We start from the raw sequence: 18,973 nt of genomic DNA, 5'->3' as shown, positions 1-18,973 counted from the left end.
ATGTATTATTGATCATATTCATAAATAATATGTACATTTGAATATTGGAAACAATCTTCTTCTTCTTTTGGCTGTTCCCATTAGGGGTTGCCACAGAGGATCATGATAAATGGTGATGTGTAGTTTCAGGCGGCACACAGACTTGTTAGTTACTTAAAGTGTCTCCAGTTCATTTGTGGTTAGCTTTCTTCAGAACAGGCCACATGCCCGTCTCAATATGGCTGCCGAGCTGTGCTCTTCATTGTGTTGTCCTTTTCAGTCCATGGTGTGTGAGAGGCTCCTTCATCATTTAGTAACAGAGAGAGAGAGAGGTAAAGCAATCAAATTTATAGGTTTTCTGTCCAACCCCTACAACCAATAGGGCGTCATAGTACTTAAAAGCTTTTGATACAAGCCAATTCCAAACAGCCATACTTCAGACCAATGGGGGAATAGAACATCCTCACACCTGCCACCCCCCAAAACCATTTGTTGAGCTAAAGTTTGCCAGTTAGGCAGCCTGACTTTCCTATGAGGGCTGACTGAGAGACTTCAGAGAAACATTAGCCAAACTTGTTTAAGACACTAAACTCTGTCGTAAGATTCAAAGAGACCCATTCCTAAAAGGTAGGGGTAAACATGAATGCTTCTCACTAATGTAACACCAATATCACTTTGCTTTGCCTAAATTACAAATAGACATACAAAATATTTATCAACTTGTATGCAAAATTTCCCATCACAACACATCCTTTCTCTCCTGATCCTAACCATAAGTCTGACTGTAACCCTAAGCCTAATGGGAACCCTGCTTTTCCCTAAAACCTAACCTAACCCTAATTCGAACCACTTCGACTGCAGTTTCTTGACTTTCTCTGTCCATCAGCGCATGACGGTATTTTCTCTGATTTCATTTGCTTTATCAAAGGTGCTGATTAATCCCTGAACATTTTGCACTTCGTCAAGGCGCTATATTAAAAGAGAATTAATGCTGCCGCTTCCTGCTAGTCACCTTAAACCCCTTAAAATGTGTTTTCCCAAACAGGCGAGTCCTTCACACAAATGACGTCACTAATGGCATTTTTCTTCCCCCCCGTTACTGTGTAAAGCTTGTTTCTGTTCTCTGATGTGAGCAAACAAGCAACTGCGTTTCATTTTGTTTTGGTTGCAGGCAGTTATTAGAAGACAAAGTGAAATTGTTTTATGTAAATGTAACCTTTCTTCTGTCTCCTAGTTTGTAAAGATTTACATACAGTTTCTTGATGACACATCTTTAAAGATGGAAGATTTGACGTTCGTGTAAAAGGGACGACGGAGGATGCCAGTGCGACTCCCACTTTGCTGCCAATCACGTCACTTGGCCGTGTGTCACATGTAAAAATGTGTAAAAACAAATAAATAAACTGGAGCGCTGCACCTGTAAAGGCCCTTAGGATGGCGATCATTATAGAAAGGCGCTATATACAGTCAAGGTGGTTTGAATTGCGCAGTAAAGCAAGTCTTGTGTTATATACTGTATGGTCTGAATTGATCTGAATTCATGAAAGCACAATGATGTCAGTGGACACCTGTGCCTTTACTTTTTTGGTGACTTCTGACTTTTATAATACAGTTGGCTTCATTTCTTTTGGTTTTTCAATTGGAACACAGGCAGGTCAGGTGACTTGCTCAGGGTCCCACAGTGTCAGTAGTGGGATACACTGAGCAGTCGCAATGCTCTTTTAGAATGGCTGCTGTTGAAACTTCAGACTTGATGTCTGTCGGGGCAGCTGCCAGCTACGGTTCACTGGGTGGTGCCAACTGACTCACTTCACTTCGTCATGGGTACAGCTGCCAGCTATGGGTTGACCACACTTGAGTCACCCCACCTGTTTGTGCTGCAGATGTAAAGAGTCATGGAAATGGTGGGAGCGGCACTGAGGTTTAAGTGGTTACCTCTGCTGCCTCACGCGTCCAGTGGGCGGGGGTCCAGTCCTGCCTCAGTGGAGCTTGCATGTTCTCCTGTTGTTTCTGGTTTTCCACCAGGTTTCCCAACATTAGAGCAAATCTGATGAGGATATCAGCTGTAGATCTGCACTAGTCCATACTGCATGATGACTTGGAGTACCGTAAAGTTTGTACAAGATGTGTAATCAGCGAGCTTACTGATCTGCACACAAGCCCACAGCCCTCTGCAGAAAGAAATCGCACTATGGTGCGTTGTTCAACAATGGTGCAGTCCGGCAGTAGAGCATCCATATTCATCTGACCTTGGCTTCAACAGGACTAACTGCAGAATGCTGCACTGTACGTGTTAATACAGTACTACCCATAAGCCATTGCAAACGTGTTGTATAGAACACTAGAACAATCTGGAAGAGAACAGGCCATTCAGCCCAACGAAGCTCACCAGTCCTGTCCTCTTATTTCTTCCAAAAAAACATCAAGTCGAGTTTTGAAAGTCCCTAACGTCCTCCTGTCCACCACACTACTTGGTCGCTTGTTCCAAGTGTCTATGGTTCTCTATGTGAAGAAAAACTTCCTAATGTTTGTGCGAAATTTCCCCTTAACAAGTTTCCAGCTGTGTCTCTGTGTTCTTGATGAACTCATTTTAAAATAACAGCCTCGATCCACTGGACTGATTCACTTCATAATTTTAAACACTTCACTCAGGTCTCCTCTTCATCTTCCTCTTTTAATCTTTTCTCATAACTCATCACCTGTAGCCGTGAGTCGGCCTAGTTGCTCTTCTCTGGACCTTTTCTAGTGCTGTTATGTCCTTTTTGTAGCCTGGAGACCAAAACTGCACCCGGGACTCCAGATTAGGCCTCACCAGTGTGTTATAAAGCCTGAGCAGAACCTCCTGTGACTTGTACTTCACACATCAAGGCGCTATATAATCTGACATTCTGTTAGCCTTCTTAATGGCTTCTAAACACTGTCTGGAAGTCAATAACTTAGAGTCCACTATGAATCCTAAATTCTTCTCCAAAGGTGGACTTTCAATTTTCTGACAATCAACTATGAATTAAAACCTAAACCTAATGTAAGTGTTAGGCTCAGCTCTTTTAATCTTTCCTCATCACTCGTCTCATGTAGCCCTGAATCAGCCTCGTCGCTCTTATCTGGACTTTCTCTAGTGCTGCTATGTCTGGTGGGCCCAAAACTGCACCCAGGACTCCAGATGAGGCCTCATCAGTGTGTTATAAAGCTTGAGCAGAACCTCCTGTGACTTGTACTCCACACATCAAGGCGCTATATAACCTGACATTCTGTTAGCCTTCTTAATGGCTTCTGAACAAAGTCGGGAAGTCGATAGTTTAGAGTCCACTGTGACTCCTAATCCTTCTCATAAGGTGGACTCTCGATTTTCAGACCCCCCATAGTGTATTCAGACCTAACATTTTTACTTTCTATGTGTAATACTTTACATTTACTGACAATAAATTTCATCATCCACAAATCTGCCCAAGCCTGTCTGCTATCCAAGTCCTTCTGTAATGATGTAACGGATTCCAAATGATCTGCTAGTCCACCTATCTTGGTATCATCTGCAAACTTAACCAGCTTGTTACTTATATTCCTATCTAAATCATTTATATTTATTAAAAATAGCAGCGTCCCCAGCACTGCCCCCTGCTGGTCACCACTCTTAACATCGGCCAGTTCTAATGAGGTTCCTCGCACCATCACCCTCTGCTTCCTGTGTTTGAGCCAATTCTGCACCCATCTATAGGGTGGTCTAATTATGCAATTTTCATTACACCATAACTTATTAAGTTTATTACATAGAAAATCACCCGAAAAATCCCGGACCATCGAGAAGTGTACAAACTGGCGGCATGAAGAATCATCTTCGTACCAAACTGAAATCGTCCCCGCATAAATCAAAGTCATCCAGATGATCTGGATCTGCATAATTAGATCTGGACCACCCTGTAAAAACATCCCCCTGAACTGCCACTTCTTTTAGTTTGATGCCTACCCTCTCGTGTGGCACCTCATGAATTGCTTTCTGATAGTCCACATCAATAATCTCATCTGCTCCACTCTGGTCGTATCCTTTTGTTGCCTCCTCATAGAATTCCAGCATGTTAGTAAAACACGACCTCCCTCTTCTGACCCCACGCTGACTGTTCCTAATAACTTCTGTCCTTGCCAGGTGCTGCTTAATCTTTTTCTTAATATTTCCTTCCATTAATTTTCCTGTGATGCCCATTATGCTTTCTGGCCTATAGTTGCCTTATCTGCCCGGTCACCCTTTTTATATAATGGGATGATATTTGCCATTTTCCAGTCCTTTGGAACCTCTCCAGTGCGCAGTGACTTCCTAAAAACAGGTGTCAATATAATTTAAGTTCCTTAACTCTTTCAGGGCAGATGTCGACTTTTGTCAGACTTCAGGGGACAGTAATCAGCTACAAACTGTGACAAAACTCACCGTTGTGAGTTGAACTCTCTTTAAAGTTAGCTTTGTTAATTTGACTGAGATAGCAAACAGCAAACAACCTCTCAAATGGCATTGACATCTGGTGAAATACCAAAGCGAATGGGCAACGTGGACGACGTTTTACGTGTCATATCGCTGAGTCGGACTCTGAATTGTCGGATTTTGATGTAAGTGATCTGGAGATCAAAAATGAAAGTGAAGGACCACCATAAGCTGATTTATGGTGCTGAACATGTCTGTGTAGCTAATGAACGTACGCCAACGTTCCCCTGGGAGGACCACCTCTTACGATGACAGGAGGTACAAACCAGATTGCATCACACTGCTACTTGCTGTGTGTATTCCTGCTGGTCACTGAGCTGCCCCAGTATAGCCGCCGCTGCCAGAGATGCTGAACAGGCACTGAGAGCAGTCACGACTTGCTGGGAAAGACGTTGTATGCTGATTTATTCGTGAAACCATTGCTTTGTGTGCTTTTCTGAAAACTGGAAAAAATATTCAACCCTCAAAGAGTTAAAGTGACCGACAGTGGTACAATAGTTAGGTCCACTGCCTCACGGATTCATTATCCCAGATTCAAATCCCAAATCCCAGGTTCAGGGTGGGCACAGGTGACATTGTACTCTACTGTAGTTCTGATCTTGTAAAGGGCCTGACGCCATTCTTCATTTGTGAAAAATCAAATGTGTTTGTTTCTCCGCTCTTTGATGCTTCACGTGGGTCATTTTTAGACGTCATTCCTCATGCAGGGTTTTTAAATTTTTATTTCTTTTTTTTTGCTATCAGCAGGTGAGAGGCAAACCAGGAGTTGGGGGGTTGTTTTTTTCTTTTTCTTTTATTTGTGGTGATGTTGGATGTTGTTCCGTTATTTCATCCATCCATTTTCTAACCTGCTGAATATGAATACAGGGTCACGGGGGTCTGCTGGAGCCAATCCCAGCTAACACAGGGCGCAAGGCAGGAAACAAACCCCGGGCAGGGCGCCAGCCCACCGCAGGGCACACACACCAAGCACACACACACACACACTAGGGAAAATTTAGGATGGCCAATGCACCTAACCTGCATGTCTTTGGACTGTGGGAGGAAACCGGAGTAGACACGGGGAGAACATGGAAACTCCACGCAGGAAGGACCTTGGAAGCGAACCCGGATCTCCTCACTGCGAGGCAGCAGCGCAACCTACTGCGCCACCGTGCTGCCCTTGTTCCGTTATTGAGTTTCTAAATCATAATGAATGTCCATCCATCCATTATCCAACCCGCTATATCCTAACTACAGGGTCACGGGGGTCTGCTGGAGCCAATCCCAGCTAACACAGGGCGCAAGGCAGGAAACAAACCCTGGCCAGGGCGCCAGCCCACCACAGGGCACACACACCAAGCACAATTTAGGATCGCCAATGCACCTAACCTGCATGTCTTTGGACTGTGGGAGGAAACCCACACAGACACGGGGAGAACATGCAAACTCCACGCAGGGAGGACTCGGGATGTGAACAGCGCTACCCACTGTGCCACCGTGCCGCCCTTCTTCTGTTATTGAGTTTCTAAATCATAATGAATTTCCATCCATTCCATCCATTATCCAACCGCTATATCCTAACTACAGGGTCACGGGAGCCAATCCCAGCCAACACAGGGCACAAGGCAGGAAACAAACCTTGGCCAGGGCGCCAGCCCACCACAGGGCACACACACCAAGCACACACTAGGGACAATTTAGAATCACCAATACACCTTACCTGCATGTCTTTGGACTGTGGGAGGAAACCCACACAGACACGGGGAGAACATACAAACTCCACACAGGAAGTACCCGGGATGTGAACAGCGCTACCCACTGTGCCACCGTGCCGCCCTTCTTCTGTTATTGAGTTTCTAAATCATAATGAATGTCCATCCATTATCCAACCCGCTATATCCTAACTACAGGGTCACGGGGGTCTGCTGGAGCCAATCCCAGCCACCACAGGGCACAAGGCAGGAAACAAACCCCGGGCAGGGTTCCAGCCCACCGCAGGGCGCACAAACACACACTACACACCAAGCATACACACAGTAGGGACAATTTAGGATCGCTAATGCACCTAACCTGAAAGTTTTTGGACTGTGGAAGGAAATCCACACAGACATGGAGAGAACATGCAAACTCCACGTAGGGAGGACTCGGGAAGCGATCCCAGGTCTCCTAACTGCGAGGCAGCAGCGCTACCCACTGCGCCCACCGTGCCACCCTTGTTCCGTTATTGAGTTCCTAAATCATAATGAATGTCTTCACTCTCTAATTCAGTTTGTAGCTTGTAAGTGGTTGTTATTCCCCCCCCCCCACACCCCCCACCCCAATATTCATTTTACATCAAAGCAGTAATTGGATGTGAATCTAAAAAAGTCCAATCAATAAGGGAGAGACAAAGTCATTTTCAATAAAGCAGCACATTACTTGTATCTGCCGGCTGTCTTCAAGCTTATTTACTCGACTGAATTAGTCAAAAGGTCACTGCTTTGGATCACCAACCTGCTGCATTCGTAAGTCGGGAGGCTCTGGAGCCGTAATTAAGATTAAGCATTCGGCGGCTCTCGAAAATGAACGCTCTGTTTTATCTCTGTGTTGCAGGCTCATTGAAGAAAACCACATTCTTCCCATTGTGTTTCAAGTGATTTTGGTGAGTACCTTCCGGACGCGTGAAACAAAAAAATCTGCTGTTTTGTGTTCTCTCTGCTAGCCGCGCTAAATGAACATTTTAATATTGATTGGCCATTGCATGAAAGTCTAGCCTTTACCCCAGGGGCTGATTGGATCGATTCCGTCATTAAGGTTTTACAGCCGGACGCCCTTCCTGACGCTAACCTTCTCTATTTATCCGGGCCTGGCACCAAACTGGGCTGATTTGGCAACCCCAACCCTGAGAGTGTGGAGAGAAGGTGGGAGATGAATGGCAAAGGTTTATGAGGAGGACGTGATAGGAAGGAGCCGACTTTGGGACAAGGAGACACAATGGTGGTGGGACGGCGAGGTGCAGCATGTCATGTGATGAAGGCTAAGAAGGAGGCAAAGGGGACATCAACAACACCATGTATTTCTAGAGCACGTTTTCATACAAATGATGGAGCTCAGAGTGCTTTACAAGATGAAGAAAGAGAAGCAGGACAAATTTTTAAAATAAAATTAGGCAATACTAATTAACATAGAATAAAAGTAAGGAAGGACAGAAAAAACAAAAAAACTCCAGAGGGCTGGAGAAAAAAAAAACAAAATCTGCAGGGGTACCGAGGCCATGAGACCACCCGGCCCCCCTATCATAAATGATCTCAGTCAGTCCTCAGGGTTTTCAGGCTTCACATGGAAGAACTTGATGACGCTGGACATGTGGACCTCTGGCCTTCAATCGATCAATGTAGGGACTGCACGGTGCTTTGATCGGGTGGCGCGGGCGCAGATCAGCACCACAGAAAACTGGAAAAAGAACAGAAGAGAAAGTAGGGGTTAGTACGGATTACGGAGCCGCCAGGAATAATAATGATAATTAAATGCTTATACAGAGCATCAGGATTAAACTAAAATGAAGCTACGAGAAAGCCATGTTAAAATAAAGGGGTGTTAGCGGTTCTTTAAAGTGTTCCACCATTTTAGCCTGGCAAATTTCTATCGGTAAACTGAGGTACATAACAGCAGAAGGCCGCCCGCCTCACCACTTCTTTTAAGTTTAGCTCTCGTAATGATAAGCAGACCCTCATTTGAAGATCTAAGGTCACGATCTGGAGTGTAAGGTGAAGGACATTCTGAAATATAGGATGGAGCAGATGATTGAAGGCCTTGTGAACCATCAGCAGTATTTTAAAGTCAATTCTAAATGTCACTGGTAACCAGTGTAGTGACGCTAAGACTGGTGTGACGTGCTCGGATTTTCTTTTCCTAAGTTAAGAATCGAGCAGCTGCACTCTGCTCTCGTTGCAGTCGATTGATGTCTTTTTTTGGGTGGTCCTGAGGATTTATGGAAATTTCGCCCCTCACATTTCACCCCCGGGAATTTTCACCCCCCCTACCCCCAACCAGTCGCTTCCAGTCTTGCATGAGTCTGCTTAGTTACCACTTTTACAACTGGGCCTTCTAAACCGACTGTCCAAACACGTCCTTTGCAGATGGCACGCTTTTCACAGACCCAGATTCCAAGTTGTTCATCAACTGTTTTCTTTGAAATCACGTAAATGTGGTAATCATCATCTATCAATTTTCTTTTACCTGTCATTGACGCAATTCTTTCTGCCACAGTGAAATTTTATAAAGCTGATTTTAGGTTTAGTCACGATGCAAAAAATAACGCTTTCGGTGAGAAAGTGATACACGATGCGGTGAGTGGTGACACAACAGTTTGGATATTGCGCTGTCTGCTAGATGTTGATGGTTCTTCAACACGGCCACGCACCACCGATAATCAGGCGGCGAAAACCGTAAACGCACGTCTTAAAACGGCCATAGTGCCGGCAAAAAATCCAGTACAATCGTACAATACTTTATCACATAACATCCATTATCCAACCTGATTTATTCCTAATTACAGGGTCTCCGAGATCTGCTGGAGCCAATCCCAGCCAACACAGGGCGCAAGGCAGGAAACAAACCCCGGGCAGTATCACGTAACACAGATTATATTTTAAGTACAGTACTCACCTTTTATGGAGGCCATCATGAATACTATTTTCAGTGGAACACGTTGTTCTGTGAGTCGTAGAAGAACACTACCTGAGTGAACTTTTTTATGCTCAATGTTGGGTAAGGTTTATTAAATTTTTAATTGATATGTACGTAAATATCGGGGCAAAATATAGTGGTGGCGAAATGTGGGGGGCAACTTCTACAGACGCCGGTCCTGAGAGGAGTGCGTTACAGTAATTTAGTCGACTAAAACAAAAGTGTGAACTCGTTATTCAGCGTCTTGCTAAGATATAAGAGATCTAACTTCTGTTATATTTCTTAAGTGAAAAAAATGCTGTCCTGGTAATCTGATTAATATGTCATTTAAAATTGAGATCCGAGTCACTAATGAGCCCCAAATTCTTCACCTCTGTCTTGACTTTTAAGCCTATAAGGATCAAGTTTATTTCGAATACCATCATGATATCCATTCCAAGACAATCAGGGAGGGAGGACGATAGAGAAAAGTCTAGGCAGACAAACATGGAGGTAAGGAAGGCAGTGCCAAGGGCCTCAAGCTACTGGAAAGGAAACTGGGAAAGAAAAGGAATTTTAGAATGTGTAAAGGCTAAGGACAAGGCTGGGAAAGATTGTAGTGAAATGAAGCCGATGAAGGAGGAGTAAGCTGTGGTCTGGAGTGAGCATAATAGGATCAAAATAAGATGGACGGGGTACTTAGAAAAGCTCTTGAATGAAGAAAATCAACGAGTGGGGAGCCGCAAATAAAGGGCAGGTGCCAAGACTAAGGAGGGAGGAAGTAAAGGAGGCACTGAAAAGAATGAAAAATGGAAAGACAACAGAACTGGACGAGATACCAGCAAATGTATGGAAGAGTTTAGCAGAAGAGGGAATAGATGTGTGGTGGGATTGAATGCAGAAGATCAATTCCAAACCCAGACTCGCCCACCTGACTGGCAAACAGAGAAGTGTGATTCGTCACTCCATACAACACGTTTCCACCACTCCATCCGATGCTTGGCATTGCACTTGGCGATGAGAGGCTTGCTTGAAGCTGCTCAGCCATGGAAACCCATTCCATGAAGCTCCTAAAGCACAGTTACTGCCAGTGGAAGTTTGGCACTCATCAGCAGAGAGCTGATGACTTTTATGCACCTTAGCCGTCGTTGACCCCACTCTGTGACTTTACATGGTTTTCCATTTTGTGGCTGAGTTGCTGTTGTTCCTAAATGCTTCCACTTTCCAATAACACAACTTACAGCTGACCATGGAATGTCCAGCAGGGATGAAATTTCACAAACCGTCTTATTTCAAAGGTGGCATCCCATCACAGTACCACGCTTGAAGTCACTGAGCTCTTTAGAACGACCCATTTTGTAAATGAAGACTGCATGGCTAGGTGCTCATTTTATACACCTGTTGCATTGGGTCTGAGTGTAATTAAGAGATGGGTCTCAATACTTTTGTCCATAGAGTGCAGATAGATAGATAGATGTGAAAGGCACTATATAACAAATACTGTAGATAGATAGGTTGGAAAGGCTCTATATGATTGATAGATAGATAGATACTTTAGATGGATGTGAAAGGCATTATATAACATATAGATAGATAGATAGATAGATAGATACGTATGGCAGTATATGATTGATAGATGTGAAAGGCACTATATAACAAATATAACAGATAGACGTGAAAGGCGCTGTATAACATAAATAGATAGGAAAGACACTATATGATTGATAGATCGCTGTGTAAGGCACTATATAACATATAAATAGACGATACATATGGAAGGTATATGATTGATAGATGTGAAAGGCACTATATAACAGATATAACACATAGATAGCGGTTAAAGGCACTATATAACATATAGATAGAGAGGAAAGGCTCTATATGATTAATAGATGTGAAAGGCATTATATAACAGATAGATACGTATGGCAGTATATCATTGTGGACTACGGCCGGCAGTTTATCCTGGCCAAGACCCCCAAGCTGCCAGATGGAGCTCTTCCTACAACGTGGAGATGCCTTGCATTCCAGCAGGGCATCATGGACTATCGAGTTTTAATACACAGCCCTGCTGGATAACGTCGGGGCCGCTGCAGGGAGGCACAGAGACGTTTGTTGTTCATACAGCCCGGAAGTACTTCCATGTCACGAAGACGTAAGTAATAAAGTGCTTCCGGGCTGATGAAGAAGAGTTTTGATCTGACCCAGAAGTGCTAGGAAGTCACCTGGACTGAGGGTTCAGAAGCACTTCCCGGTCACGGACTATATTCAGGACTATGGGAGATCCCAGAGTTGACCTGAGCTGGGAGGAAGGGTGGCAACGCGTCTGGGAGAGTGGAGGATTATTATTTATTGGTTATTGATTGTGATTTATGAATATTGTGGAGTGGAGGGTGCTTTGTGCTCGTATCTGTCTGAATAAAAATTATATTTGGACTTTTACCTGGTGTTTGGCATCTGATCTGAAGGTTCAGGGGGACACAGCGCCCCCTATCTGTCACAGATAGATAGATGTAGAAGGCACTATATAACATATAGATAGATGTGAAAGGCACTGTATAACATAGATAGATAGGAAAGGCACTATATGATTGATGGCTGTGAAAGGCACTATATAACATATAGATAGACAGATACGTAAGGAAGTATATTATTGATAGATGTGAAAGGCACTATATAACATATAGATAGTCAGATACGTAAGGAAGTATATGATTAATAGATGTGTAAGGCACTATATAACAGATATAACAGACAGATGTGGAAGACACTATATAATAGTTAGACAGAGCCAACAAACTTAATTTGTCTTTAGGGAGAAATGTGACTATTTACAGAGGCTCTTTAACTATTACTTACATTCAGAAACAAAAAGACAAATAGTGAGAAATACATACGTGACCCTATAAACCTAAAATATGCTTTCCAAATGTATCACCAAATATTACACTTCATCACGCCCTCCCTGCTTCCTACCCGACCCGCTCCAAGTCTTGGTGGTCGTAACGGCGCTTACCGCCCAGCGCATGTCCATTTTTGTCACTTAGTTGCGGTCAAAATGCCGCACCACAGGCGATGTGTTTGGAGCGTCATACCCTCCTAGAGCAGCTTTTAGGTTTCTACAGTTTAGTGAATTATCTCAAATAAATGAACATCTTTTTGGTCCAGGTTTAATGAATTGTCATCATGGAAATATTGAAAGCGTCAGCAGGTCTCTTTGGGGCGAGCGCCGTGCTGCCGGTGAAGTGCACTCCCCAGGTGTGCTCCGTAATATCAGGTGATTTATGCCGAGCACCTCCACCATCTGGGAAAAGCTTTTATCAGAAGAAAAATAGCTGACCTCCCAGCGGCTCTCTGCTTTTATTAAATTGAATTTTGATGTCGTTCTGAGATAAACAAAACAAAACACAAAAAAAAGCCCTGATTGTAAAACTTCAAAGTTCCGCTGGAGAGAGCAACGTGGAAAAGGTTCCATTTGCAAAGTCGCCTGCCTGCTGCTGCTCTGTTCGTTATTGTAAAATCGTCTTTTTGTTGCCTCATCCATTACTGTTTGTTGGCTGCTTTGTCTGGTGATGAGTTTTTCCATTTCTTTCTGTGGCGCCTGACTGTATTTGAACAGTAAAACCTGATGCTGTTAATAAGACTTAGACCTTCTGCTGATGTCACCGAATGTTAGTGACTTGCAGGGTCCCCTTCCCCAGCCCCGTAAACACTCGGTGGCCATTTTATGAGGTCCATTTGCAGTTTAACACAAATAACCTGCTGCTCCAAGGAGCCAATCACGTGGCTACAGCTTTTTGTCCATCACCTGCCAACTTGGTAAGAAAGTTTTGTTGTTGTGTAACCAAATGTCAGAATGGGCACGACGACTGAGCTAAGCCATTTCTGGTCTGGGCATGACTGTTATTGCCAGACAGGGTGGTTTCTTCTTCTGTGTCTTGTCTTTGCACAATGTATTGTCTTGTTTCTGTTTTAATTTAAATTTTATATCTTAATTTTAATCCTAATTCAATTTTATTCATTTCCCAGGTCCTCACTGTGTGGAGTTTGCATGTTCTCCCCGTATCTGCTCCAGTTTCCTCCCACAGGCCAAAGACATGCAGGTTAGGTGCATTGGCGATTCTAAATTGTCCCTAAAGTGTGTGCTTGGTGTGTGGATGAGTGTGCCCTGTGGTGGGCTGGCACCCTGCCCGGGGTTTGTTTCCTGCCTTGCGCCCTGTGTTAGCTGGGATTGGCTCCAGCAGACCCCCGTGACCCTGTAGTTAGGATATAGCAGGTTGGATAATGGATTGATGGATGGATTTGCACTTCATGTTGTCACACTGTGGACCCTGAGCTGTATACAGTACTTGTATATCGTTGAGATGTCAATAAAGTTCACTTTGACTTTCAGCTCCCTTCCTGAGATTTTTTTATTTTCTATATGAAGATTTTAGCTTTCCAGGGGTTTCATTTTTAAAAATTTGCATGGATTCAAGCACTAAAATATGCGCCTACCAAAAAAAAAAAAAACATATATATAAAACCTGGCATACGCACGTTTCTGCACAATTTGCCGTTTTTAAATCACAATCGAGTTATAAATGTGCACACATGAATGTCCTCAAACGCCACCCAGTAACTTCCATATATGGATGGATGCATGCTAATCCACCTCATACATATGCAATCACGATGCTGCAGAATTTCATTGGCTGGTAGAAGAGCCTCCCGAACGACGCATCGAGACTCCGCCCCCTGCATTCAAGAGTATCTGGCCGCACTCCGTAACTGAGAGCACAAGATCATGTGCACCATTACAGTGCCTCTCCTCTACACTGTGGGTTTCTGGGAGAAGGTGTAAGGTGCCAGCGTCTGAGCGGATATCCACCATCACCTGACACATGTAATGATGTGATGGATGTTATAGTGAATAGAACAGGCCACGTGAAACACTGAGGGTTCAGCCAGCTACCTTACCAACAAGCCAGCCATTACGTACAGCACCATCATGTCTGCCAAAGCTATTGTACTTCAAAATAAATGAATTACAGGTTGACCGAAACCACTGAGACACGATGATTGTTAATCCTGTCATCACATATGACTTGTGTATTAACGGAAGGTCACTGCTCACAGTTAACAAAAGCAGCGCCACTCTTGCTAGGTGCCCTTATTGCAATATGAGTGCAGTCAAGTCTGCAGATTGCCTTTGCTTTGTTATGTTATGTATGTTCACCAACAACATACGAAACCTGGACAAAACTCCAGTTAGGCTGGAGAAAAAGAACAAAATCTGCCAAAAGCCCACCCAGCCCCACTAACACTAACGCTCCTAACTCAAACCTCATAGTTTTCATGCTTCACTTGATGGAATTTGATGAAGCTGGTCTCATGGACAGCTGGGACACCCACCTACAGGCACAGGTCTCCACCACAGAAGAGCCGGAAAGAAACAGTAGAGAACAGTGCGGATTAGTACAGACTGCAGATCTCTGAACATGATATGATCATTCATTAATTATCAGATTACTGTAATTAAGAACACAACGGAAAAGTAGCCACGAAAAAGCCTTCCATCCATCCGTTATCCAACCCACTATATCCTAACTACAGGGTCACGGGGGTCTGCTGGAGCCAATCCCAGCCAACACAGGGTGCAAGGCAGGAAACAAACCCCGGGCAGGGCACCAGCCCACCGCAGGGCGCACACACCAGGGACAATTTCGAATTGCCAATGCACCTGACCTGCATGTCTGGACTGTGGGAGGAAACCCACGCAGACACGGGGAGAACATGCAAACTCCACGCAGGGAGGACCCGGGAAGCGAACCCGGGTCCCCTAACTCTGCGAGGCAGCAGCGCTACCCACTGCGCCACCATGACGCCAAGTATGAAAAAGCCAAATTGCAAAAATGAATTGTTGGGGGGGAAAAATAGGCGGCTTGGTTTGAAGGAAGAGTTCAGGGGCGCGAAAGCAATAAGTAAAATACGTTTTAATTATATTTTTTTTTTTTGCAAAGGACACGGAACTGTTATCGGTATTATACGTATACTTTAGTCTTAGGTCGTAGTGTTTTATTTCCACCCATTTCTTTATGACGCTCATCTTTTAGTTTCGCATTGTTTCAATATGTACAGTTTCGAGTGAACTCTTCCTGGTTGGGTTCACTTGTTACAAGGGAACAAAAATTGTAGATTGGAGTTTGTTTTCTGAAACAGCCGGATATGCGCCTAAAAGTAAGCTGGATGACGCGGGTCCTGCCATTTCTAGTGGTGTCACAGGTGATCACGGGGGTGTTTTCCAGATGTGCTAGGAGTCTCCTGTCCGCAGAAGAACAGCAAGTCTCAGCTTTTCGAAGTCCAGAAGAAGCAATGACATTCTTGGGACGCCGTTTGCTATACAATCGCTTTGACTTTGAGATGTTCACACCAGGAAATTTAGAACGGGAATGCTATGAAGAAATGTGCAACTATGAGGAAGCCCGGGAAGTGTTTGAAGATACTGCAAAAAACAGATGCATTCTGGAAAGATTATGTTAAAAATGGCCCTTATGCTAACCCAGGTTCAAATGTCCAAAAGGTTGATGTTACAGCTCTCATTACCGACCTCATAGCTGGTGGTGTATCACTCTTCATAATTGCTCTGCTATGTTGGTATTTTTGCCGCAGAAGTAAAAGGAGAAAAAATTTGATTCGTATGAGACAGAACAGTCCAAGTTCTAATCCTACAAGTGGGGAAGAAATATCTGTTGCACACAGTGCCTGCCCAAATGGAGGACACTGCACACGGACTTCCATCATACGATCAAGCCCTTGCTATGTCAGGACAGTATGATGCACCCCCTCCTCCTTATCCGGGGTCTCGGTCAGGATCACTGCATCAGTGAAAAGAAGGAAACACAGTACATATGTATTTTGTTTTTTAAACAAATGTGAAACAATTATTTTTTTAAAATGCATTTTTCTGTGATACACTGATTTGTTTCTGTAGTCAGAAGTAAAGGGCTAGTAATGCCTTTCTAAATATGTTTTAGTATGTTTTAACCAATTTTATTGTAATACTACAAATAAATTTTCATTCTTCCATCAAAAAAAAAAAAAATTGAATTGTTGATGGGCGGCACGGTGGCGTAGTGGTAAGCGCTGCTGCCTCGCAGTTAGGAGACCCGGGTTCGCTTCCCGGGTCCTCCCTGCGTGGAGGTTGCATGTTCTCCCCGTGTCTGCGTGGGTTTCCTCCGGGCGCTTCGGTTTCCTCCCACAATCCAAAGACATGCAGATTAGGTGGATTGGCGATTCTTAATTGGCCCTAGTGTGTGCTTGGTGTGTGGGTGTGTTTGTGTGTGTCCTGTGGTGGTTTGGCACCCTGCCCAGGATTGGTTCCTGCCTTGTGCACTGTGTTGGCTGGGATTGGCTCCAGCAGACCCCCGTGACCCTATTCGGATTCAGCGGGTTAGAAAATGGATGGATGGATGGATGGATAATTGAATCAGAGAGCCGAGTGCATCAGGGTCATCAGGCGCTGTCGATAAATAAAGCCGTGTGTCATCTGCATAGCTGTGATGGCTCCAGCAGACCCCCGTGACCCTGTATTTGGATTCAGCGGGTTAGAGAATGGATGGATGGATGAATTGTTAGCAGTTTTCTAAAATGTTCCACAATATTAGCCTGACGAATTTCTGTCAGGAAAGTATTCCGGATTTGAGGTGCATAACAGCAAAAGGCCGCCTCACCACTTCTTTGAACTTTGGCTCTTGGAATGATAAGCAGAAATCAATTTGAAGATTTAAGGTTACAACTTGGAAGGTAGGGGGACAAGCATTGCAAAACACAGGATGGGGCGAGATTATTTAAGGCTTTGTAAACCATTAGTAGTTTTTTTAAGTCAATTCTGAATGACACGGGTAACGTGTAACCTTTGCGTAACAAGCATCACAGGAAAATTAATGGAAGGGGATTATTAAGATAAGTTTGAGCAACACCTGGCAAGGACAGGACAGTCAGCCTGGGCTCAGAAGAGGGAGGTCGTGTTTTACTGACATGCTGGAATTCTATGAGGAGGAAACAAAAGGATACGACCAGAGTGGAGCAGATGAGATTATTGATCTGGACTTTCAGAAAGCATTTGATAAGGTGCCAAGTGAGAGGGTGGGCATTCAACTAAAAGAAGTGGCAGTTCAGGGTGTGGGGTGTAGATGGGGGACAGAATTGGCTCAGACACAGGAAGCAGAGGGTGATGGTTTGAGGAACCTCATTGGAATTGGCTGATGTTACGAGTGGTGACCGCTGCTATTTTTAATATAAATGATTTAGATAGGAATGCAAATAACAAGCTGGTTAAGTTTGCAGTTGATACCAAGATAGGTGGATTACCAGATAAATTTGGAATCCGTTATATCATCACAGAAAGACCTAGATAGCAGACAGGCATTGGGCAGATTTGTGGACGATGAAATTTAATGTCAGTAAATGTAAAGAATTACAAGTAGGGAGTAACAATGTGAGGTTTAAATACACAATGGGTGGTCTAAAAATCGAGAGTCCACCTTATGAGAAGGATTTAGGAGTCATAGTGAACTCTAAGCTATCGACGTCCAGACAGTGTTCAGAAGCCATTAAGAAGGGTAGCAGAATGTCATGTTATATAGCGCCTTGATGTGTGGAGTACAAGTCACAGGAGGTTCTGCTCAGGCTTTATAACACACTGGTGAGGCCTCATCTGGAGTCCTGGGTGCAGTTTTGGTCTCCAGACTACAAAAAGGACATAACAGCACAAGAGAAGGTCCAGAGAAGAGTGATTAGGCTGATTCAGGGCTACAGGGGATGAGTTATGAGGAAAGATTAAAAGAGCTGAGCCTTTACAGTTTAAACAAAAGAAGACAAGTGTTTAAAATTATGAAGTGGATCAGTCCAGTGGAATCGAGACTTTGACTTTAAAATGAGTTCATCGAGAACACGGGGACACAGTCGGAAACTTGTGAAGGGGAAATTTCACACAAACATTAGGAAGTTTTTCTTCACATAGAGAACCACAGACACAAGTAGTGTGGTAGACAGTAAGACTTTAGGGACTTTCGAAACTCGACTTGATGTTTTTTTGGAAGAAATAAGTGGATAGGACTGGCGAGCCTTGTTGGACTGCATGGCCTGTTCTCATCCAGATTGTTCTAGTGTTCTATACAACATGTTTGCAATGCCTTATGGGTAGTATTAACACGTACAGCGCAGCATTCTGCAGTTAGTCTTGTTGAAGCCAAGGTGAGATGAATATGGATGCTCTACTGCCGGACTGCACCATTGTTGAACAACGCACCGTAGTGAGATTTCTTTGGGCAGAGGGCTGTGGGCTTGTGTGCAGATCAGTAAGCTCGCTGGTTACACATCTTGTACAAACTTTACGGTACCCCAAGTCATCATGCAGTATGGAAAGTGCAGATCTACAGCTCCTACAGCTCTACATCCTCATCAGATTTGCTCTAATGCTGGGAAACTGGAAGGAAAACCAGAAACAATAGGAGAACATGCAACCTGTGGAGAGGACTTGGCGAGTTTTGTTAAGCTGAATGGCCTGTTCTCATCCAGAGTGTTCTGATGTTCATTGTAACGACGCTAACACTGATGTGATCTGCTCGGATTTTCTTTTTCTAGTTACGATTCTGGCTGCTGCTTTCTGCACTCATTGAAATCGATTGATTGTTTTCTTAGGTGGTCCTGTTAGGAGTGCATTACAGTAATCCAATGGACTAAAAGCAAAAGTCTGAATTAATTTTTCAGCGTCTTAGAAAGTTTTAAGAGGTTAACTTTTGATATGTTACTTAAGTGAAGGAATGCAGTCCTAGTAATCTGGTTAATGGAAGATTTAAAGTTTAGGTCAGAGTCGATGGTTACCCCTAAATTGTTAATTTGTAAACCTAA

At 43.9% G+C, this 18,973-nt stretch overlaps 1 protein-coding gene and 1 pseudogene across 1 annotated transcript in view; both read left to right on the top strand.

Annotated features, from left to right (window-relative positions):
- Positions 1–18,973, top strand: part of ulk4 (unc-51 like kinase 4) — a 459,640-nt gene that overhangs the window by 299,598 nt on the left and 141,069 nt on the right. Inside the window, exon 31 of the mRNA XM_039736934.1 lies at positions 7,025–7,073. Within this exon, the coding sequence (XP_039592868.1) occupies positions 7,025–7,073 (49 nt within the window). The remainder of the gene's footprint in view (positions 1–7,024; positions 7,074–18,973) is intronic.
- LOC120515693 lies at positions 15,198–16,140 on the top strand (annotated as a pseudogene).

This window comes from Polypterus senegalus, chromosome 15 (assembly GCF_016835505.1).
Source record: "Polypterus senegalus isolate Bchr_013 chromosome 15, ASM1683550v1, whole genome shotgun sequence".
NCBI classification, from domain to species: domain Eukaryota; kingdom Metazoa; phylum Chordata; class Cladistia; order Polypteriformes; family Polypteridae; genus Polypterus; species Polypterus senegalus.
This window is presented reverse-complemented; position numbering and strand designations above follow the sequence as displayed.